At 39.8% G+C, this 25376-nt stretch overlaps 2 protein-coding genes across 2 annotated transcripts in view; both read right to left on the minus strand.

Annotated features, from left to right (window-relative positions):
* Nucleotides 1-25376, minus strand: part of LOC145483989 (uncharacterized) — a 301335-nt gene that overhangs the window by 147907 nt on the left and 128052 nt on the right. The window lies entirely within an intron of this gene.
* LOC145483988 (XIAP-associated factor 1-like) lies at nucleotides 20779-23546 on the minus strand. The gene has a single exon (XM_081462579.1). The coding sequence runs from the start codon at nucleotides 23165-23167 to the stop codon at nucleotides 22190-22192; it is 978 nt and encodes a 325-aa protein (XP_081318705.1). The 5' UTR covers nucleotides 23168-23546; the 3' UTR covers nucleotides 20779-22189.

Here is a 25376-nt window from a genome sequence, read left to right on the forward strand (position 1 = left end):
TTCGAATTTATGGTCAGGTCATAAATAGGGTAGGGAATATGGCAGATTTTGATCATAAATTGGGTAAGGGTTTTGGGAAGCGAGCCCCACACCCCCGCACAATTTTTCCGGGAGTACCACCCACCACCCCGGGGGAAATAACTTTGTTGAGAAAGTAAGAGATCTCATTTGATTTGGTTCAGTCTAAGTAATTCTACTGATAGTTACACCTCTTTTTGTCTAATTCATTCTAAACGTTTGTACGCCTCTTTTTTTTCTAATTTATTTTAAAACTTTTGTAGGAGGAATAGGTTGTACATAGTTTGAAGGTAAGATCAACAAGTAATCAAAATTACCGGATGTAACGCAACCTTGAAAAAAGTCAAGTTTTTGACCATCGCAATTGTAATCGCAATTGAACTGATTGCAGGTTAAGCCCGAAAAAAATATATTTCAGGGCTTCATCAGGTTTCGAACCCGTCCTCCGATTGTATTGGTAATTACTGACAAGCAAGGAAAAGCAAACTTGGCTAGCTATAAATATTTGCATACAGGGATAAAAATTCATGTTCAACATCTAATTTTTTCATTATTATTTTTCCGCCTTGGGTTATCTAGAATTTCAAGGGATAGCGCCAATGAGAAGATGTGTGTGGACTCAGAAATTGGGAACAGGATCGATGTTGACGATGAAAGATCCTTATCATCCATGTATCGATATAAAAAGACACGAGTAAACAAAACTGTTGTACATACTACTGTATTAATAGCTGCAGCCAACTAGAACCAAATGCCCGCATTTTATTTCGTTTGTCAGCTTTAAGTCAAGAGGAGCGAGTAGATTCCAAATATTTGATTCAACAGAATGGTATCCCGCGGTCACTTCACTCCATGGTTTCGGACCGCTGCAAGTCAGTTCGCTCCAACGCGCACATGGACTATTTAGATTATTCCTCATTCTTTCATCCACCGCTAAGCTAAAGTAGCGACTCGGCCAGTGTGGAGCGATCTAACCTTTGGTAGGAGTGATCTAACCATGGAGCGAAGTGACCGTAATTCAACAAAAGGCTAGCCGGACGGGGATATGCTGGAGGTTGTCAATGGGGTATAGCCCTAGTCAGTAAACAGCTAAAAAAAAAGCCATTTAGTCAGCAAACCGTTAGAAAAACGGGACTTCAATTTTTGGATTATTGAAAATGATACGATTTTGTTTACTTTATTGCACAATTGGTATTCCCCTGACCTCTCGTGAAACTTCCGTGTGCAATTCTCAAGACCTTTCACTCCCACAATTTTCGAGTAGCGGCCTCTCCAAATCCCACTGTTCCTGAGTATAAATGGGATAATTTTGGCAGTCATTTGCTCCTGTCAACCTCGCCAAACGAAACAATTTTAACTCAAAGCTATTCACATCTAGCTCTCTCAGGCTCAGAAAATTCTCCATATGGAATTTGAAGTTACTAAGACTTCGCAACTCATCCCGAAAAGAAATTCTTGACCGAAAACGTCCAATTGCTTGTGAACTCCTGTACATAGTACAGTAATGACAGCAGCAATGGCTGCCGATGGGTCTGCGAAAGTAAAACGCAGGCAGAGCGCAGGCACGGATCATGTTACGAAATAACCAAGTATTCAGTATGCCAGTTTTGGAAGATCAACAAGCGAGAACAATGCTTTACGATCCTTTACGATGAGCTGAGATCCAAGATGGCAGCCGAACGCGGGGGAATATCGGGGTAAAAGTATTCGCTTTATTTGGCGTTCATTTCGACTTTTCTATACCTAATTATAGGAAAAGATATTATATATACGGATAATAACTAGTCTTGTACTTCTAGTAGGTTGAAAGATAGGGACCAGGCAAATTGTGATCACCTGGCCTCCAGGTTGGGTATTGGGCTGAGGGCTGATAGGCCACCCCTGTGAAAAATAAGACTGTGGCAGATACAGAAGACATTCAAATCTTTGTCAACATTGGTGAAGTAACCAGGGCTCATATCGTAACACATGCATTTGGAGCAACCCCTTCCTCTGACCACCCCACTGAAAATGCCAGTTCACCTTCATACTTTCCTTTTCAAAATTTTAAGTTTTGAATTCTCTCCCCCCCCCTCCCCCTACTCCTCAGAATTTCCATTGACCTCCCTTGAGGTGGATATGGTTATCTTCTGGCACCACAGTTCACTTTTTCGTACATTCATCAGATCAGGCAATGATGTCTCAGCAAAATGTTTATCTGATTAAAATGCAACTTAGAGATTTGCAATTCCAAAATAACTACATGTAAAAACTACTGTTAAGTTAACCTCTCCCATTCCCAAACAAAAACACCAAACAAGCGTGATTAGAATTGTTTCAAAACACCCCCCAAATATAGAAAACTAAACTGAAATAAAAATAAAATCCAACACAAACACACAAGCAATGAGCATCATTAAAAAACTGGATCATTGGATAATGCAATTTGAGAGTTTTCATTGTTTTAGCCATCAGGGGTTATGAGCCATTATACCATGCTCTACAAATATGGAAAGCGTATGCATGATTTTTTGAGCATTTTTATTGTTATTTACATGTAAGTCTAGTTTTCTATATTTTGGGGGCCTTTTTAATAAAAGAATTATTCCACTCATGCCTGTTGGATATGAGAAGATTAAAGCCAACTCAACGCTATGCGCCTTGTTGGCTATCTATTATCTCATATCCAACACGCTCTCGTGGAGAAATTCATAATTATTCCCTCCCTAACGAGTGAATGATGCGTGATCCAAACAATAACAAAATGGTCGGCGAAAACTTATGTTCCTCCAGTGTTTCTGAAATGGAAATCCTGAGAATACAAGAAGATACTGTACCAGAAAATACAAAAAAGTCTTCAAAGTTTTGAATTTTCAATTTTCATTTCAAGTGAAAACGAAAATTTTGATTGAACAAAATTGTTTTGCAAACAGACTTTTCATTTAGATTGCTGATTTGAACAGTGTTAAAAGACCATTTTGCTAGATTGTGATCAACGAGGATTTTATCACAGGTTAACTAGACTTGCCATGTTAGAAGACTCTGTAAAGAATTGTGCACATCTTCATGCCGCTTGCATGTTTTCCACGCATGAATTGAGGGGTCAATTAAATTATCTTTTAATGGTTTCCTTTTCATCTGTTGTTGAGATCAGTTTGTACATATACTAAACACTTGTCAATCTCAGTGAATAACAGCCACTATTCACCTCGATTGCAAAAAATAATTGTTAAATATCACATAAACTTCCACACCAAAATATTACGATCTACAAATTTTTAAAAAGTCAAATCCCAACCAAGTTGTTTACCAAACTATAATTTTTCTGTCTTCAAACATTTTTCTTTATTAATTACTGGGGAATCCTGAAATACTTGTTCCATGCATTTGGTTCCTTAATTATCCCTTTTATTATTCCTTAATCTTTTTATAAAAGGGGACATATCATTTAGTATCCTCTCCAAGGAAGATGGCATTCATTTCATCCATGAAAAAAACTTCTTCAAGTTGATGTACATGGCCACGTCACACTGTCTCCAGCCAGAGAATCAAGTAATTGAAAGAGAGGAGAAGAGCTGTGAAAATCTGAGGTCTAACTGTTTAAAAAAAAAAAAGAGGAAAAAATGTAAAATTAGATTAAGCTATACTTTGGCTTCATCCTTTGAATACTTATTACACTGCAAGGAGAAATGTCATTAACTTAGTATCTGCACTGTTCATACATTATATACAATACTGCCTAGAGCATTGAAGACTACACAACTTCTTTCAACCTATATTGTGAATACCTCAGTCATTTTGCTGGCTTTGTAACTGGGAAATCTAAATCATGTAGTACAACAAAAGGAATGTTACTTCTTGAGGTCTCACTCAATAAAAAATAAATAAATAAAAACATTTCATTAACCTCATCATCATCAGACTAATTAAACCCAAAAAAGTCTGCCTTCAGGTCAAAAAATAATTTTACAAAATAACTTTTAAAAACTCTTTCAAAACCACGCAATTAGTCCATTCAGTAACAACAAAACAAAAAACTTAGTGTACATCTGTCATATCAGATTCTTGTACTGCTGCAAGAACTTTTAAATTGTAGACAACACAAGCCAGAGGATATATCCAAACGTAGAAAGAAATGTGTCACCTTGAATAGTATGCTGATATCCGGACTGAACATAAGTTGGCTACGCTTTTAAAACATTCATTGCATGAAAGATTTACATCCTTAAATCTACAAAATTAAGCTCATATTTTACAGTACAGTGTCAACGGTTTTCGTCACCTAATTATATGAACATGTCAGACAAAAAACCTAATGGGTCTCTTCCCAGAGGCAAGTCAAGATATGACAGGTAATTCAAATGATAGCAAACAAAATCTTCAACTTTTTAACTGTAGACTCATCGAGCCAAAAAGTTCCCGAAGCCACACATGAAGGGCCATTCATTTAATATCCGCACTCCCCCTATTGAGGTATTACTTGAAACCCCCCCTCAGATATCATTTATTGAGAGGATAACCCTTGGATTTAGATAAATTGGCCAACTCCCCCGGAAATTTTGCGACTTTAATTTTTGTACTTGCAAATCTCTTCAGACGTCTTCAACATATCATTTACTGGGGAAAATGATATAAATGACCAATTGTTTAAAGATGAACAAGATTACAGCCCTCCTCGAAAGGTATGGTTACTGGGAGGTTACAATAAGAACGCCCTTAAAAATGAGTGGCACATATTTCCGAGTTTCTTGTGACATGCAAATGTAAAACCGGTACAAATAAGTTCCTTTTAATGATTTCAGAGAAAAAGTACTGATGCGACATCCCATCACACCTCACCCATGCCAAAACAGATACTTCTCATAATTTTGTATCATATTTGATGCCAGCTATGTAAAATCAGTTCGAAATAACAAACCGCTTGTTGCATTCCTCCTAGAAGTCACCGGAGGAAATGGATTTGTTGCTCAGAAAGGAGACACAAAAGTGCTGCACCTTGCAAACACAGCTTCATGTGGCAACACAACAGCTCGCAGAGATAAAAGACAGTTTAAGTAAAATGCGTGGTTTAGGCTTCTTTACATGATTCTTAGATATGTAGGATAAGGATATGCAGACATAGATATAAAATGTACCAAACAATAGAATGAATATTAAAATAAACAAACATAATTAATGAATACTGATAACATCTCTGACTTAAAAATGGAAAATAAAAACAAACAAACAAAATTACTAACATCATGTTTTCCTCATAATAAATGTACATGTACCACTGACATGCACATAATTTAATTTTTTGACATTTCATTTATTTGACTCAGGTTGAACATCCAGTTGCAAATAATGGAAGACCAAAAGGGAAGCCACCATACCATCTCCCAACATTTGAAACCACAGTAGACACCAAGTGTTTTCCACTAAGTTATAATCTCGCTGATGTAGAGCCAGGCCAACAACCTCACCCAGATATTTACTGTGATTTTCCAACTTGCACAAGAGAAACAGATACCATTGTTAGACTGGCCTGCTTCCACTGCTTTCACCAAGCTTGCTTGCCTTCAAATCATTGCTGTCCAATCTGTGTTGAACCACTGAAGAAAAAAGTTCAAAAGTTAGCAAACACCTTCAACAATGGGCTTTTGTCGTCTAAAAATGCTAATGAAAGGGAAAATGATGATGATGATGAACTCCATAAAGATGAAAGCAATAATGCACCACTTACAGGCTTGAACATATACGACGCTGAACTTTTTTACGCCTCACCAGAATGGTCTCAAAGATTAAAAGCATCCTGGATACTTATGCAACTATCCCTCTTCCATCCCGGACCAATCATTCATCCAGAAGTCAACCTTCAGCTACAAATACCTCGTCTCTCTCTAACAGCTCTTCTCGAGTTCTAACACTCATTATCATCCCTCCGAACCATCATGGCAATGTCACTTTCTGGTCATTCCCAAGCAGTATTTCCCAGTCCACAATTCTAGGAAAAAAAGGAAGCAATGCCTGTACTTTTATTGCACTTTTGTTTAGCAAAAGGTTCTTTTCAGAAAATGTTCAAATTCCTCTGCTCAACAGTCCACTGAGCCAGACATGGGTGTACCAGCTAATTGTGCAAGGGATTTTAGTGGGTAACAGCATCTATGACTCAGTGACACAAAACATTCCTCAAACATTTGGTGTTTACAAGCTCTACAATCATCTACGGTATTAAACAATGTAATTGGTGGCACCACTGTAGGACCTGAAATGCCTGTTAGCATTATCCCTGAAGCAAGTCCTGCAGCTAATTTACCTTTTCACTGGAGAACTGCTTTAACACAGAGCAAAACATCTATTTTATTTTAAATTCCAATACTGTCATCTTCATTCCAACCACACAAGATGTTTTCCTCTTAGACAGCCACTTACATGGGAACAGTGGAGCCTAATACAGCTTTTGCAGAATGGCAGTACTCCTTCAAATTACTTTCTTGGTTCAAGCAAGTCAACAATAATTGTTGACTTGCTTGAAAATTATTTTCAGTTCACTCTTGGTACAGTCACTAATGTAAAGTTTCACTAACACCTCGCTAAACTTTTCCTAGCTTTTTAGCATTTTTAGCAAATATTTTGCTAGCTTCCTAAATTCCACTATTTAAACTACTTTTTAACCCATTAACTACCGGAGCTTTTTGTCTAAAAAGCATTTTTTGGACATTTTGGACATCTTCAGGCTGGATATGAGCCAAATTAACTGCAATCTACTCAAATAGCAGTTGCAATAGGACAGCATGCCTTTCTTTCCACCAGCATCGCGTTTTACAACATTTTGGCCAGGGCATACGCAGAAATCACAGAGAAAGTGTGGTTTACATCTGTAAACTTTTCGTTTTTATTTTATTCATTTTTTCTCCTTTCCTTTTTCTCCCTTTCTTATATTTTTGCTGCAGTGATTGACCTTCTACTGGGCTTGCTTCCAGTTCAAGAATTCCTGAGAAAGCATCGTCGAGACAGGCAATTCTTACTGTTTAGTTGAGGGAAATTTTGCGCACAGTTTTTCACTCAAAGTTTTGAGCATTTCCGTGCATATTTCAGGCTCCATTGACTAATTTTTATAGTTACTTACTAAATTGACGGGGAAATAAATAAGGAAAGGCATCTGTAGAAATGTGCACCAAACTGAATTTGAACTCCGACTACTGTATCCAGAGAGTAAGCCTTTTTCGACTCGTTATTAGCGAAATATAAGCTTAAGGTTACAGTATACCTTCGGGTCGGCAATTTTTTTCAAATTTGGATTTTTGGGTCAAAATAGTGGTCGAAGAGTAATCTCTAATTTCTGAAAAAAAAAATTGAAAAAGGCTAAATATTGGCGGAGAAATGGCGGTTTTGTGTTTTCAACGGAAGTAAAAGTTTACCTCTTGATTGACAGCCCTATGGCACGTATACAATCAACCGAGACGATTTTCGCGGGAATTACCTATATGGATGTCACGAATTGACTACTCAGTTGATCAGGATTGTTGCTCTGACTACCCAGCATTTTTGGTATTAGGTGTGTCTCTATTAAGTTATAAGTAAACATAGACCACGTTTAAACCATGGACCAGTTCGAAAAAGCGAAAACAGCGAAGAACGAATGAAAATACATCAATGAGTGAAGAAGCGAAAGTTCGCCACGCGGACGAAGCTATAGTTATCGTATAAGGCGGGCAAATATTCGTGGTAAGAGAAAAGAAAGGTTCTGTAAAAATTTCGGAACTTGACAGCAATAACAGGGATGCTGAGTCCGATATCGACGAATCGTCGGACTCATTGAGACCATTTGAAATATTATCCATGCACAGTTGCCCACACACAGTTGCTCTCTGCGCTTTCTTTTGTTTGTTTCCTTCGCTCAGCCACTCTAGCGTTCGTATCCTTTTTAGTCTTCCCCATTTTGCCAGACCAGCTTCAAGAAAAACCGAGCTACAGAAAAATTATCTCTCTGCCTTCGGTTCCTTGAGCGCATTGCTAAACACAAGAGTTTTTTAGCGATTCGCGCGTAAATTTCACCAGGAGGTTAACGGTAGTAAACTTTTCCTGCACTGATTGGCTTAGTTATCTGAGAACCCAGTTGAAGGTGTTTGTGGGCGGAGTTTGTTTGCGAAGCATAAAATTTTTCTTAGCGCTGTTTTCTCGAATAAATTTTTTCACTTGAAGTAGACACTTTAAAGAGCTATAACTCAAAGGGATTTTGTTCAATTGCTCTTAAATTTGGACAGTGGCTAGTTTAACATATAAACTACAAAAGTGTGTCTGGGAATTGTTAATTTCGAGATACTTTTTCTTCGAGAGCGATTTTTGTACGATCACTCCACATTTTTTTAATCCTATTTCGAAAATGTTCTGTAACTTTTTACTGCAATTGAATATGCCAAAACGCAGACACGCTTTTTAAGCGCTTTGGGCCCTGAAACCGAGGAAAAAATTAAATTGGCGAAAAACGAAATTCGCTTTGACTTGTAGCTTTCGAAAGGTGATTCGGGCGCTCGCATTTAGTGGTCGTGAAAAATTCGACAATTCATTTTCTTTCAAAATTCTTGGTATAGTTTGATAGCCAGCTCCATAAGCTTTAATTTGATATAGGGGTTTAGGTATCTACAGCTTAAACTGCACGCGCTACATCGCTTGCGCGCGAGACACCCCTGAAGGTATACTGTAACCTTAAATCCGCAAAGTCAAGGTCAGCCCATGAGAGCAGATATTTTTTTACCTTTCCAAATTCTCTGTTCAATTTCACAAGTAAGAATACTCAGCGTTCCATTAATTTTTCTGTCATATCTCCAGGAATGTTGAGTGGCAGGGTAAATACATAAATATTTCAACATGAAGAAGGGAATCATTTCCTTTACAGTTTGTTCCCGTGAGGTCCAAAAGCATGCAACGAGTGCTCAAGTACAAATGTAAGCTGATGTGCTCAAATGCGAGCTTACGTGGCAGGATTATCCTTGCGGGTCGGTTACATCTATATATAATTATTTGTAAAGAGCAAACACATTTGAGTAGATGTATTGACAACAAGGGAGTTGAAATTTACACTTTTTTAACCTGTAAGTGGTATCCAAAATAAACTTAACTACCATGGCGCTGCGACCGATGTCTGCTTGAATTTGCTGTGTTTAGACCGTCAATATAGCCAGAAATACGTTCAGGATATCAGGAACATCTGCTTGACTAAAATGACATTGAAAGTTCCATCTTCTCCATTTTTGTCGGATGATATTAGTCCAAAAAATTAACATCGAATGGCGCCAAAACTTTGCATTGATCAAACGATCCAAAATGCAAACACTCGTCGACCTCACCACTCGTCGACTCGCCCGCCAAAACCCTACTCATGCGCAGTCGTTTCAGCGGCGAGCGTTCGAACATGCTTCAGCCAATCAGCGATTTTTCCGCTGTGCCACCGCCCCCTGGAACGCCCCCACTTGCTCCAGGGGGCGGTACCTAAGATGCCTGGTTATAAAACCCCAACCTCGTCTGGGGGCGAGGTTGGGGTTTTATACCCAATCAAAACCGCCGAAAACAATCGGGACTTTCCCTTTTCATTCAATCAAATAGCGGGAGCGGACCCAAGCTTGGTAGTCTGTACTACACTGTACTACGAGGTATGTGTGCAGCTCGAGGGTTTGAAAAACAGGACGATTTGAAACGGATTTTTAATTTACAACTAAAGAAATTTCAGAATTTCACACAGAATCAATCAGAGACGGACTAAATCTTGACAGAGTCAGATCGCAATCAAGAAGAAAGACAAATTGCCAACCATGACTGTCGAGTTTATCAGCGAAGCTTCGCTCGTCCTGCTCGTCGTGATGTCCATCGTTACATTTTGCGTGATCAATATCTACCTCGTTGTGTTGAGTATGCAGTCAAGACCCGTACATTTGGCTGTGATGATACCTGTACAGCCAAGAACGGATGAACAGAGAGCTCCAAGGTTTGGAAATCGACCGCGTCCGCAGGAAAACGACGAACAACGTTATTGAGAAAGTAAGAAAGCTCATTTTATTTGGTTTAGTTTAAGTAATTCTACTGATATACTCTACCCCCTTTTTTCTAATTAATTTTAAAAGTTGAGCTAAGTTTGTACGAAGAACACATTGCATATAGTTTGAACGTAAGATCAACAAATAATCAGAGTTTTCGGAAGTAACGCAACTATTAAATTTACAAAATGTTGTAGCATAGCTAAAGTTGTGAAATGAAGGTGTAACCATCGCAATTTTAATCGCAATTTAATAAGCAATCGAAAATTAAGCCCGAAAAAATAAAAAAATTCAAGGCTTCATCGGGATTCGAACCCATCCTCTGCGCTGAATTGTTTTCGGCGGAGACTCCTCTGAGTTCCGCGTTGATGTTGTTGTCGGAGAAAGAGCGACAGCCGGAAATACGTCTGCGTGATCAAGCTAATGATGCACGACACAATGATGCATGACTCTAATGCTAATTTGAAAACATCTAATTTTTTTAATTATTATTTTTCCACCTTGGGTCACCTAGAATTTCAAGAGATAGCGCCAGTGAGAAGATGCGTGTGGACTCAGAAATTGGGAACAGGATCATTGTTGAGGATGAAAGATCCATATCATCCATATATCGATATAAAAAGACACGAGTAGACAAAACTGTTGTAGCTGCAGCCAACTAGAACTGCAAATGCCCGCATTTTATTTTGATTGTAAATTTTAAATGTTAATCAAATTAGGAGCAAGTAGATTTTAAATTTTTGATACATCAATAGGCTATCTGATCACTTCGCTCGCGATCCATGTTTATTTTAGATCGTTCCAAGCCAGTTCGCTCCAACGCGCATACCGTATGTAAATTGTCTCGTTCTTTCATCCACTGCCAAGCTAAACTCGGTTAGCTGAGACAGCGATTTCGGCCTGTGTGGAGCGATCTAACTTTTGGTTGGAGTGAACTGACTTGGAGCGATCTGACCATGGAACGAAATGAGGCTAGTCCGACCGGGATGTGCTGATACATGTATAAGCTTTTTCGCATATTTTTTAAGTTCACTGTAATTTGTACTCAAAATCGATGTTTAAAACATTATCAGTTTATTGTAAAATAAGTGTCAGAAATTCACGAGTTTCTAATCCGATAAGTCAAACTTTTATACCTTTATCTACACCAGTCTTGACTAAGTTTCAGTCTTCAATAAACACACCAGTACCCTCTGTAGGAATTTTTTCTTCATAATTTCCTCACGATAAAAGCTCAAAGCCATTGTTGCACCTAGCTACATCGGGACGGCTGTATCAATTTGTTTTGGTCGGAGCCATGTTATTGGCTTAAATAGTGAAAGCTGGACCATTTTCTTATGGGCTGGGGAGTATATGTATATTTGATTATTCTTATTTGTTCCTTTAGATGCTACAAGTGTTCGACGTCTTTAATAATTACATACATACATACATACATACATACATACATACATACATACATACATACATACATACATACATACATACATACATACATACTTTATTTGGTCTCGCAGGTTGGAAAATCTGGCAGCCGTTGGCTGATGTGGACCTGCATTACTGATTTTCAATATTTACATCTAATAAAAAAAAATAAAAAGTGTGAGTAATGAAAATAAAAATTAAAATTAAAAAATTTTCAATAATAATAAAAGTGATCTGATTTATTTGTAATCAGTAAACTCTCCTTTTCGAAGGTGAAATTGTTAATAAATTTGGAGAATTGCTTTAAACGATTTTTAAACGAGGTGACATTATCATAGTCTTTAACGCCCCTGAGAATTGAGTTCCAGATCATAGTTCCTCTGTGTCGAAGAGAAAGTCTGCCTATTTCCTTTTTGGGTCTGTCCAGTACCAGTTGTTTTGACCGTCGAGAGTTATGCATTGTTGCTTAAACAGAAAACAATTCAGTTATTTGTGCTGGGCCAGCTTGATAAAAGGCTCGGTGGACGTGTCTTTTTTGTAGTATAGCTTTTTTGTACATGTATGATAATGGAAGCCAGTTGGCTTTTTGTAAGGTGTTGGTGTTATCTCGGTTGCGTGGTAGGTCATGAATAAGCCTGGCTGCTTTTGTGTGGATCTCCTCTAATTTATTGAATAGCGGTGCAGTGCATCCACCCCATACTTTCGTTGACTGCGTCCTCTCGATCTTTGCGCCCACCCCACCCACGGCCCCCTCTTCCCCACCCCTCCTCGGAAACTTTCGGTATCCAGCACGATGGAAAAGACGCCAGGTTAATTTTAAAAATTTTCAAATAACAATTTATTAGTCCTCACCAACAGCTTGTTTATTACATACAAAAATACCTATTATTAAGGATTAAATTTACATCTTTAGGAACTATTACTTGCATCCCAATATTAAACAATATTGTTTGTTTAGTCAATTATGAGACCAAACATTTCTCACCATTTCAAATGGCCATCTTCTCTCTCCGAGGTCGCGAAAAACGTTCGCTAGAATATAATACGGAGATTCCTGAATGGTAAAATCTTCAAACGAAACTTCCAGATTATCTCTATTTGGCGAATTTCTCTGAGCGCTTGAAAACCGAAAGTGGGGTAGATTGCTGCTGTAGATGTTCTAGTCATCATTCAATCTGATAAAATAGAAGATACCCTGAATCGATGTGTTCTATTGCGGCGGCGTTTTCTGTCGCCACAATCGTGACACAATCGTTCATCGAAAGGTCTAGATTAGTAGCTCACCATAAGTGGCGCACTTCAACCTTGTTTTGGCTACTTATATGATCTTCAGATGAATAATGAAATATGATCCGACAACTGACCTTCAGCGTCTATTCAAAAGAAAACAGCCGTCTGATCATGCGTCGGCATTGCGATTCGTTAGGGCTGTGCATCTGGCGAGGTTCCTCCTTCAGCAAACTTGTTAGAAATCCTGAACTGCTTGAATTTAAACCAAGGTCCAACGATCGCAGACGTCACAGGAATTCCAACAGTTTACTTTAAGAAAAGGTAAGTCCTGAAGATTTACAAAATGTATCGTAGTACATTACACTGATGCAGATGTTGATCGCCTGTACAACTGAAACAATCGCTACCTCTTCAATTCGTTTCTTCTTAGTCAGCCACACCTTTGTTTTCGTTTACATGCGAAAGTTTGGCTATTATATTTTATTACGAGCATTCTAAAACGAAGGAAATCACGGTGAAACTACTACAGATAATTAAACATACTTTCAGAGACACAACTTAACAGTAAATTCAATAAGATTTTGCTTCACCATGCAATATCCGTGATTTCGATGGCATCGAAAATCGCGGAGGGTGACTGGGTCTTCTATAGAAGCCGTAATTTTTATGGATGTTTCACATTCGCGCAAATGTTTCGCGTTCCTTCGGTTTAATAGGTTCTTGTGAAAGAAAGTGTGACTACTGCAGAAACCATGATGACACATAAACCTTTGTTTTCCGGCTTGTGTAATTTATACTATTCTCTTTGCACTGATTTATTTTCCAAATCGCATTACTTTTGGCATTTGCCTGTACAGTGAGTAACTTGAACGAACTAGAAATTTGAGATTTGGAGAATATTCGAAGCAAACTGGGGATCTTTTTTTCTTAATTCAGAAGACAAATAAATGATATTGTTTACTTCCCATGAAAACTGACCATCTACTCGCCCTGTGGGGTGTTACCTAAAAGGGGCGCATATCCCACCTGATCAATCAGTCAATCAATCGATCGATAATTCAATCAATCAGTCAATAATTCAGATAGTTGTATTTACCACTATTATTAATTTCTCACATACATCACTGCACTTAAATAACTTTTCAACTGTACATATAGGATATTAAAGATGCAAACCCATCAGGTCTTGCTTTTGGTGCTGGTTGCTTTGGAATTAAGGACTGCGTCGACTGCCTCCAGTGCAAAGCCAGAGTTTGTCGCCGCTGTGTATGAGCATGCTTTTGTCATAGTTGAAAACAGAACAACCGTACGCCCTCAAAAAGAAGCGGTAGCGATTGTTATGCAAAACATGGATGTATATGAAGCACATTTTAGATCATCTATGGCTTTTTCATAGCATAAAATCCAATATTACAATGTTACCTCTCGGCCACTGAATAAGGTCTGTGCGAACATCCACAAGAGCTCTTACAACCCTTCCAATGCACCGCGACACACTTGTAATGTAATGTCGAAACGATCAGATATTTGACGGCAGGTCTCTTGGTTCGCCAAGGCCCATACAATCACACCTATCTGTTTTGTTGCTTCAATGGGCCGTCTGCCAAATGCTTTTCTTTTTGGGATATGCTCACTTGGCGATAACAATTGAGCAAGTACACATTGTAATTCAAATGTCGATCAAGTCATCCGGAAATGACTCCTGAAGCTATCCCAATGATAGCGTGGAACCGTGATTTCGAAATAGTGCGCAATTCTCGCTAATTTGCGCCGAGAAAAATACACATAATTGAAAAAACACAATTCGTCTTCAGGCATCGTTCATAAAAGAGTATCCTCCTCCGACAACGAAAGAAAGTCGAGGAAAAATGTCGGCGGAATGTTGCTAATTTGCATTGCTAACTTACAAGAGCTCTTGCGTGTCTTGCGGATATATCATGCACATTGGTAATTACGCCAACCGCGCTTTGACCCATACCTCAATTATACACTGAGGCCTATAAATAGCGTGGAGGGTTCTGTAGAAAACGTATTCAAACGACACTTTCGTAGATAAAGACTCTATTCAAAGACAAAAAAAAACTCCAGAATACAATTCAAGAACAACGACTTCGCATTAGTTTTTACATTCGTTCCCTTTCAGTTCAGTGTTCGAGGGGGATCAAATCGTGTAAGTCACGTGACAAGCTCGGTCCCAGTTTTCAACACACTCCCCTGCGTTGATTGACGTCATCAATCAAAGTTCAAAGTTCATTTAAAGTTGAAACAATCTTACGAGCATAAACTCTATATAACAGAATGAACTCAATACATCTATCTTAGTCAGAATTCACGACGACAACTGGGACATCCTCGTCCCTCACTACTGTAACAGGAACATTTGCCACTCGGGGCACAGGGTTGGCAGTTCCATTATCCAACCTCACTTCCAGGGGATAGAGCCTCTGCAATGGGCGTCTCCATTCCGCGGTTGGCGAATTACCAGACTTGACTCTCACCACTGCACTTCGAACATGACCATCTCGACCAGGAAGTAATCGTTCGATCTTCCCAAGCCGCCACTGCTGTCTCGGGGTTTTGTTCTCATGTAGACACACAATATCTCCCACTTGCACTTTACGGACAGAATTTGCTCTCTTTGAGTAACGATGGTACTCTCTAAGTTGTGTGAGATACTCAGACTTCCATCGGTTCCAAAAATGATCCAGTGTTCGCTGTAAGAATTTGGCTCTTCTTGTAAGTGTTCCCTCAGTTTGATCAACTTCGTTCGATGAGTTCTTTGATGGTACTGACAAAATTCTGCGGCCCACAATCAGGTGTGAAGGTGTTAATGGTTCCTCCATTTCATCGAAGACATATGTCAAGGGTCGTGAATTCAAGGCTGCTTCCACTTCTACAAGGACAGTAGACAGCTCGTCATAGTTTAACCGGGCATTTCGTATGACCTTCTTCAAACTCAACTTGACTGATTTTACTAGACGTTCAAAGAAACCACCCCACCAAGGGGCCGCTTCGACATTGAACCTCCACTGTGTACCGTCGCACTGACAATATGCCTGCACTCTTGAATCCTTAAATGTTTTCCCATTGTCACTGACAATCAAGACAGGAATTCCTCGTCTCCCTTTAAAGCGAGTAAGGGCTCTGATAAAACTTTCCGCACTCAGATTTGGGACAAGTTCCAGATGAACAGCTCGGGTTGCAGCGCACGTGAACAAAGCTATATAGACCTTGTTCAAATCTCCATTCTTTGAGAATACATCCTTGACATACATGGGCCCAGCGAAGTCCACTCCTACTCGAGTAAAAGCAAAGTCATCGCTCAATCGAAATTCAGGAAGAGGTGGGGGAGGAGGAACTGCATAGCTTCTGCCCTCTAACTTCTTACAAACAGAACATTTTCCTATCGCAGTTTTCACAGTCTGCCTTCCTTTTGTTACCCAGAATCTTGACCTTAGCTCTGTGAGAGTGTCCCTCACACCATTGTGAAGAACCTTGAGATGACAATCATTTATCACTAGGTAAGTTAGTCGTGAACATCTTGGAAGGAATATTGGAAAACGAGCATCATACGGAATCGGGGCATTTTTAAGACGACCACCACACCTCAGAATTCCCTCGTCATCTGTAAACAGTGATAATGAGATCTTGACCTGGTCAAAGTTCTTGTTGTTGTACACAGATTTCTGAACCTCCTTGATCCAAAGCTCTCTTGCACAATCCACCTCTTCATGCCTTATTACTCCATCCACTAACCTCTTCTTCATTTTACTTTGCTTGAGATTAGAAACAAATCGCACAACATATGCAGTGACTCGCACAAGTCTTTGAAGACTACTGAACCTTTCCAAGGGAATGATGCAATCAAGATTTAGTGACTTTTCTGACGTCACCTCTCCAGAGGCAATGTTTACAAGAACTGTACCATCATGCTGCTTTGTGTGGCTGTTACAGCTTTCCTTCTTCAGTTCTAGGCAAGGATCTGAATCGTCACTTGTGACTTCAGCAGAGTTCATTGCAAGACTTGGCCACCACTGCTTTTCCTTTCTAAGGAACTCAGGACCACTCCACCACAATTGGTTGGTGATCAGTTTCGAGGTCATCGTACCACGTGAGCAGATGTCAGCTGGATTGGATTCTGTGGGGCAATAATTCCACTGAGTTGGCTTTGTAAGTCGACGGATCTCAACCACTCTGTTTTGAATGAATTGCTTGAATTCTCTGTTTACACCCCAAATCCACCACAGAACAATTTGCGAATCTGACCAGAAGAACACAGCATCAACTTCCAATGTTCCGTCAAATGCTGTCAACACAGTATTGACCAGTCGGGCCAGAACAAGAGCACCTAGTAACTCCAGTCGAGGTATGGTTTCTCCATTTATCGGAGCAACTCTGGTTTTTGACGATAAAAGCTGGGTGAAGACAGTTCCAGTAGTTGTTTCAAGGCGTAAATACACAACTGCTCCATAGGCTTTCTCACTTGCATCCGCAAAACCATGGAGTTGAATGCTTTGTAAATCTCCTGATGACAAGCCAAGGTGGTAGTGTCTCCTCACTTCCACCACCCCCACCTTCTTAGCATCTTGAACAAGCTTTAACCACTGTTCATGGATGAATGAATCCACGGGGTCATCCCAACCCACTCTTGTCTTGCAAATAGATTGAAAGATGATCTTCAGTAGAATGATGACTGGACTAATTAGTCCCAGGGGATCATACAACTTGCTTGTTGTACCAAGAATTGCTCTCTTCGTAACTGGACAAGTATTGCTAGTTTCTAGTGGAGAGGCCAGATCCAAGAGTAACAAATCATTTCGTCTGTCCCATCCAACTCCCAGTACTTTCAGTTTTACTGTGCTGGGGTTCTTTGACGTCTCAAACAGGGAACTCGAGAAGGTTTGATCTTCCTCTTGAACAGGGTGCTCCTTGACAGACTTGCTTGTAACTTGAGAAGACTGGCTTTCAGATTGTTCAATTCTTTCCTGAAGGGCTTCAGAGTTGGAGACCCATTTTCTCATATTGAAGCCTCCGCTCTTGAAGGATGACTTCAGATTCTCATACATCTCGAAAACAGAATTGTCAGAATCATCTCCACCAACAAAGTCATCCACATACAGACTTTTCAGAACTCTCTCAGCAAATTCTTTGGGGATGTCAGCAGAAGTCAAGTGATGACGAATTGTTGCATTCAATAGGAACGGACTTGCGGAGACGCCAAATGCAGCTCTTGCAAATCGATAAACTTGTAGGTTCGGGTGGCTGCTTGTGACATCATCAACCCACAGGAAACGAAGATAGTCACGATCTTTGGGGTGAACTGAAACATTTAGAAAAGCTTTCTCAATGTCTCCTATGAGGGCTGTCTTGTGAGCCCGGAACCTCAGGAGAATGTCATAGATGAGGGGAGATAGTGGTGGACCAGCATACAAACAGTCATTGAGACTTGATGTGTTCTTTCCTGATCGTGCACTGGCATCATAAACAATACGAAGTTTTGTGGTGTCCTTGTCCACGCGAATCACTTCATGATGAGGAATGTAATGTACTTTTCCCACACCATTGTTGACACCTTGATCCACAGGTTCCACAATTCCTTGTTGTTGCTGATCTTGGATGACATCATCATAGTGCTTTAACATCTCGGGCTTTAATTTCAGACGTTTCAGTAGTGAGACCAACCTTGATTTGCACAAAGCAAAATTATCTGGAAGCAGCTCATGGTCCTCTTTGAAAGGTAGCTGTACTTGATATCTTCCTTCAGTGAATTCAACTTCGCTAACAAATTTGTCATACAGAGACGAACCTTTATCTCGAATGCCAAGTGACTCATAGTCCCAGAATTTTCCAAGTTCAGAGGCAAGTTCATCTTGACCGACGACACTTGCTTCCACTTTCAGTACATGCGTCGCAGTAAGATTCACAGTGTTACCATTGTCACGGTTAGACACAATCATAGTGGGTCCGGAGAGGACATATCCTAGCTTTGTAGCAAGAGCAACAGGTTCCCACGGTGCACCTCTCACAATAGTACCTTCGACCAATGACCAATAATAATCAGCACCAATGAGAATGCTGATGGGCAAATCTCTGCCGCCACACCTGTCGGCTAAACTGAGGTCATGCAGATGTTCGTAGCTAGACTGAGCAAGCTCTGTGGGTTGTTGGGTCAGAGGGCCACATATGACTGGCACCACATAGGCTTGAATGTACACAATTGCATCGCATCTGGTTTTGATACCCACTTGAACAATTTCACATGTTCGTAGCCTGGCGTCAGACTCACCAAAGGTTTTGATTAGAAGTGACTCTCTACCAATTACTGATAACCCCAGTTTGTCTTTAAGGTCCTTAGTCATGTATGATCGCTGACTGCATGAGTCAAACACCAGACGAACACTTAGTGGAAAACTGTCATTATCCGGACGCACAACTTCAGCGGTTGCGGTTTGCAACAACACCGACCCTCTAGACTGATCCACATACATACTAGTAGAGACACTGGCCACATGTTCTCGATCTTGCCCACCCAGGGTTGGATCAGGGTTACCACAAATTGCTACATGATGGGCACCTTGACATTTAAGACACTTCATAGGTGCTTGACAGTTACGTGCCAAATGTCCTTGCTTGAGACAGAGAAAACACTTGCCCTTCCTTTTAAGAACTTCCCTTCTAGATTCAATACTTGTGACAACATTACATTTAGAGCTCTGATGATTTTGATTACAGAATGAGCACCAAACACGAGGAGACTGTTTATTCTCAGAACTGTCAGTGTACAAAGCTGATGTAGAAAATGGCGACTCACCTCTCTGATGTGAAGGCCTGGAATCCTTGTTATTGACAAGACATTGTTCTCTCAGTTGCAGTTCCTTGTGAAATTCACCCAAAATATCTTTCAGATTCCATGTCTCCGATTCCAAATTTCGTGTGATAGCGATCCGAAATTCCTCCGGTAATTTCTGCATAACGATTGGTGTCAAGAAGCAACCATACATTTCAGATGAGATTTCCATACTTTCCAATCCACGAACATGAGATTCCACTGTGTCGTACAAGCTTCAGAGTTTCTTTACTTCGCTTATCGATTCCACCTTGGGGAGTTTAGTGAGCACTTCCATGTGGCTGGAGATCACTATCTGTCGATTTCCGAATCTTTGTTTAAGCAGTCCAACTGCCTTTTCGTAGTTTGCACTCGTCAGGGCCAGACCAGCGATCGTACTACGCGCGGTGCCAGTAAGAAGTGACTGCAAATAATTGAATTTATCCACTGAAGACAAATTTGGGTTCTTATGAACCGCAGACTCGAAAGATTCCCAAAAGGGATACCAGTGTATGGGATTTCCGTGAAACTTCTTAAGCTCGAGCTTCGGCAACTTTGCCTTCGAAACGTGATCTTGAGAAGTTCCCGCGCTTTCGGAAGGAGGAAGTTGGGCCACAGAAGGGAATTCCTGACTCTTACCCTGCATTTCTTGAGCTTCCAAAACAGATTCTAACTCAACAATACACTCCTGAATGGAACTCATTATCTCACAGCTCTCAGAGACTTCGGTATCGATGGTTTTTACGTCGTCCACCAGCTCCACAATTTCGCGGTCGAGCGATTGAAGCTCCGACATTTTTGTTTCAAGGGCAGTTCGAAGAAATTTCAGCCTTTTCACTTCGATGGAATTGCCTTCAGAGATTAGCCCTTTGGCTTGTTCGATAGTTTTCTGGACGAACTTTCGGTGACCATCGCGAAATTTTTTCAAATTCCTCAATTTCGGCGGCATAATTAGTCGCCCACGTGCTTTCAGCTAGTGCAGCCTTGACTTCACAACAGCTTCCTTTGAGACGTTCTTCACAACGCTAGAATCCCAGTTTCAATTCCCGGGTCTCGGCACCAAATGTAGAAAACGTATTCAAACGACACTTTCGTAGATAAAGACTCTATTCAAAGACAAAAAAAAACTCCAGAATACAATTCAAGAACAACGACTTCGCATTAGTTTTTACATTCGTTCCCTTTCAGTTCAGTGTTCGAGGGGGATCAAATCGTGTAAGTCACGTGACAAGCTCGGTCCCAGTTTTCAACAGGTTCGAGCTACAACAACACCAACACTTGGCGATGAGTGCGGTTCAAGGGGTTGAAATTCAGGACGATTTCAAAAGAATTTTCTAAGTTACAACCAAAGAAATTCCGGGATTTCACGCAGAATCAATCAGAGACTTCATTTACTATATCTTGACTGAGTCAGATTACAATCAAGAAGGACGACAAATTGCCAAGAATGACTATCGAGTTTGTCAGCGTAATTTCGCTCGCCCTCCTCATGGTGGTGTCCATCGTTACATTTTGCGTAATCAATATCTCCCTCGTTGTGCTGATTATGCTGTCAAGACTCGTGCATTTAGTGGCTGTAATGATACCTGTACAGCCGAGAGCGGATCACAGAGCTCCAAGGTTTGGAAATCGACCGCGTCCGCAGGAACACGACGAATAACTTTATTGAGAAAGTAAGAGAGCTCATTTTATTTGGTTCAGTTTAAGTAACTCTGCCGAAATGCCTTACGCCTCTTTTTTTTTTTTCTCATTAATTTTAAAAGTTTGTACGAGAAAAACGTATATAGTTTTTGGGTAAGATCAACAAGTGATCAAAACTACCGGAAGTAACGCAACCATCAAAAAAGTCAGATTTTAAAAATGTTGTAGCAAAGCTAAAATCGTGAAAAGAAGATTGACCATCGCAATTGTGTTCACAATTTAATAAGCAATTGGAAATAAAGCTCAAAAATATATTATATTTCAGGGCTTCATCGGGATTCGAACCTCTGCGTTAGCTAACCAATATTGTATTGGTCACTATTAGAAAGCAAGAAAAAACAAACTCGACTAGCTAATGTTTACATGCGTACATAAAAATTACACCTAGGTGCACGAATTATTCAAACTACAAACCACCGTCTGTGTTGTATTAAATATTCCTTCATGTTAACATCTATTTTTTATTTTTATTTATTTATTATTTTTTTATTTTCCGCTTTGGGTCATCTAGAAATTCAAGACATACCGCCAATGAGAAGATGTGTGCGGATTCAGACATTTGGAACGGGGTCGATGTTTCGATATATCGATATCAAAAGACATGAGTAAACAAAACTGTTGTACATATGTAATAGTAATAGCCGCAGCCAACTAGAACTTAATGCCCGCATTTTATTTCGATTGTCAGCTTTAAATCTTAATGAAGAGGAGCGAGTAGATTCCAAATATTTGATATAACAAAAGGCTTGGATATGCTGATTTAGGCTTTTTTCACAGTTTTTGTAGGTTCACTGTAACTTAGTACTCAAAATTGATGTCTAAAATATTATCAGTTTATTGTAAAATAATGTCAGAAATCCAAGGGTTTCCGATAATATCAAACGTTTATACCTTTTTCGACATCAGTTTTAGGTAGTCTTAAGTCTTCAATAAACATACCAGTAATATTTAGGTGCTACAAAATTCGGTCGTTGAATGTCTCCTCCTTGTGGGATCAAAGATTTCTCATCATTTCAAATGGCCTTCCTCTGTCTTCGAGGTCGCGAAAAACGTTCGCTAGAATATAATACGGAAATCCCCTGAAAGAAAAATCATCGAACGAATATTCCAGGTTGTCTCTTCTCTGAGCGCTCGCAAACCGGAAGTGGGGTAGATTGCTGCCGTAGATGTTCTCTTCTCTCCGGGAGCGTGTGGGGTCCACAGTGTTTTCGCTTTCTTGGCTGCATTCCTCTTGGTGTTTCATTAATCTATCTGAAGGGCACAGTTCGCCACAGATTTCACACGGCAGAGCAACAATACTGTTTCGTTCTGCTTGAGCTTCGCTGGGAGCTTCGTTGCTGTCATGCGAGACGGAGTTTGAATAAATATGACCACGTCTTTCGTGATCGTCACTGCTTCTTCCTCTTGTCGCTGCGATCTCTTGGAAAAAGTCATCGTCACCCTCTACAAGAAGAGGTATTTGAGAGCCCTGGCTTTCCTCTAAACACTGGCGTTGATGAACATCAATGTTTTCATGCGGGATTAAAGATCCGCAGAATTCACAAGGCAAGATAGCACACTTCTGACTAGCGCCTCCATCGCAAGATTTCTCGTGATTAGGAAGATCTCTGATCAAAATGTATCGACTGCAATTGTGATACCATTCCGTCCTTGATCCACAGAATTCCTGATGTTCTGGCATTTTTTCTCTCGGCAGGGTTATTTCACAGTACTGGCATGGAATCGGTCTCTTACCGCATTCGTTTGCTAGGTGATTCCCTTCCTCGCTTCTCGTAGTTTTCTGTCCACATTGAATGCAGTTTATTTCTGCGTGGTTTTCCTTGAAGTGCTCCTTCTCTTCGCTCCTCAACACTGTTTCTCCACACAAAGAGCATATCTGAATATTTCGTTTGCAGTGAACGACATGCATCTGGTAATTTTCGGAAGGAACGTGTCTCTGACAGTTGTCGCATTTCACTTCTCTTTCGTCCATGTCTGTGATTTCTTCTTTTGCTGGTGAACAACCGTGATTGCCTTTACATTAAAATACTTCGAATCAAACTGCTTGGTCATTGCTGGTGACTCGTATTTATACTTTGCATTAATTCACTCAAGATCTTTCGAAACTGCTGGAAACATAGAGATCCAGAAGTAGCTAGAAGTCACCAGAAATTTCGCGAACTTTCGGGTACGCGCTAGTACCCAGTGCCCCAGGCGAATTTCGTTTGCCATAACTTCCGGTTTGTCAGTCTGTTGGCGCGGTGTTGGCCGAGGGGAGATTTTTGTTAAGTCCACAACAAGCCTTGCTACACACTCAAGAAATAATAACACCAGAAATAACAGTGGTCCATTCCGTAATACTTCAGTTTAGCGTTTGTTTATTCTTGGAAAATGTTTTGACAGTTCTAAATTTAGTATCCTATTATGTACTGCAATAATTATCGTATTTCATTAAGTCGTGGGGATAAAAAATTCGGTGCTACAACAAGAGTCACAGTGTGGTTTATAAGCTATAGGGCGGGCAGGTGGGTAGAATAAAAAGTTCCTCTGGGCATTATCCTCAAACCGAGAAAGAGATTTGATGACGTTCTTTTGGCAGTACCGGCTCCACTGCACTTGGTACATCAAATTATTCATGTGCTTCGTTGACTTATATGCAATATCGATAATTTATGCCCAGCAAATAGTCTTTAAAAATACTACTTGCTTGTTTAATAATGACAATAATAAGTGAAACAGAGCTGGGATTACTAACCTAGGGATAGAAACTAACCCCAGGCTGATATGAAGTTTGAAGTCTCAAACTCTACATTGTTGTTCTTAAGAGTAGCAGATTGCATGGTGTCGTCATTTGACTACAACTACCAGAATTCCTTTCGTTTTTTATTTATCATTTAAATTTTGAATTCCCAGTGGGGTTTAAATAACAATTGCCCTAATTAACATAAGAAACAGAGAAAGTGAAGGATTCTGGTAGTTGTAGTCAAATGACGCCATCATGCAAATCGCCTATTCATTGGGACAAAAAACAATGTATGTATAACAATTAAATAAATGGCTAATCATAAGTCACATGTAGAGAAAGTCAAGCATTAAAGGTTTAGCACGGCAGAAACAATGGCATCTTTTCCTATGGGAAAAAAAATGTTCTTTCTGAATAAGCAAAACATTTTCATTGTTCCTGACATGCAACACAGCTGCCATGCAAAACCTCTATTACGACCCATTTGTAGAAGCACTATCAAGGAGAACAAAATGTATGCCCCTTAGGGCTAAACAATTAACAGCCAGTTACCTCAGAGTGGTCAGGATGAAACAAAAAAACTAGACACAATAATTACTGTCTTAGTAAAAAAAAATGTTTTTTTCTCTTTTCCCTTGGTTGCAAGGGAGGAAGGAGTGCTTCAATCCTAATAGAGGAGAGAGTGACTCAAATAATGAAGGTGGTATTCAATTTATTGACAACAAGACGCATGGCTGCGTGAACTCGGGCTTTCAATATTGCACATCTGGAGTTATCTTTAGGGGACTGCCATATTGCGATTATCACTGTTGTCACGCAATTTCGTTATTGCTTGTTATGAATAATTCTACTTGTGTTTGTTTTTGTCTGCTGAGTGTAATGAATGTTGTTATGGTACTAGAAAACAATCAAAATAATACATTACCATATAGGAGTAGGTTCCTACAAATGCCAAAGGTTGAAATTCAAGGACTTTTCAATTACTTTGAACGCCAAGTTTTAGATAATTGAAGGACCGCTTTTGGAATGGTTTGCATAAGCAATTTTATAATTGAAGGGGTGAGTGCAAAACCATGCTAAGTGACGATTTTGTGTGTGTGTGTTTTTTTTTCCTCAAAAGTGCCTGAATTTTTGCATGTGGTTTTCAATTTAATAGAAAAACATCACCCTGCATTTTTTTTCGCTGGTTTGCTCTTCGTTTTCGAGAAATAACGTATGCAAAAAAAACCTCCGTTTTCCTGCGGCATCTTTTGGAGATCTTTTGTTGCACGAGAAACAAAAGAAGTCTTTTGTTAGCTAAAGTGACGCTTCGCTGATTTCAGCTAAAGTGACGCTTCGCTGACTTCATTGTTCAAACGACCAAAAGAATATCTATGTCAAGTGCGTGTGGTAAACAAACGTTTTCAACATAGCATGATTTCCATTGACTAGTTCTGATGCAAAAATTGCTTACCTGCAC

The sequence above is a fragment of the Orbicella franksi genome, chromosome 4 (assembly GCF_964199315.1).
Source record: "Orbicella franksi chromosome 4, jaOrbFran1.1, whole genome shotgun sequence".
In the NCBI taxonomy this organism is placed as follows: Eukaryota; Metazoa; Cnidaria; class Anthozoa; order Scleractinia; family Merulinidae; genus Orbicella; species Orbicella franksi.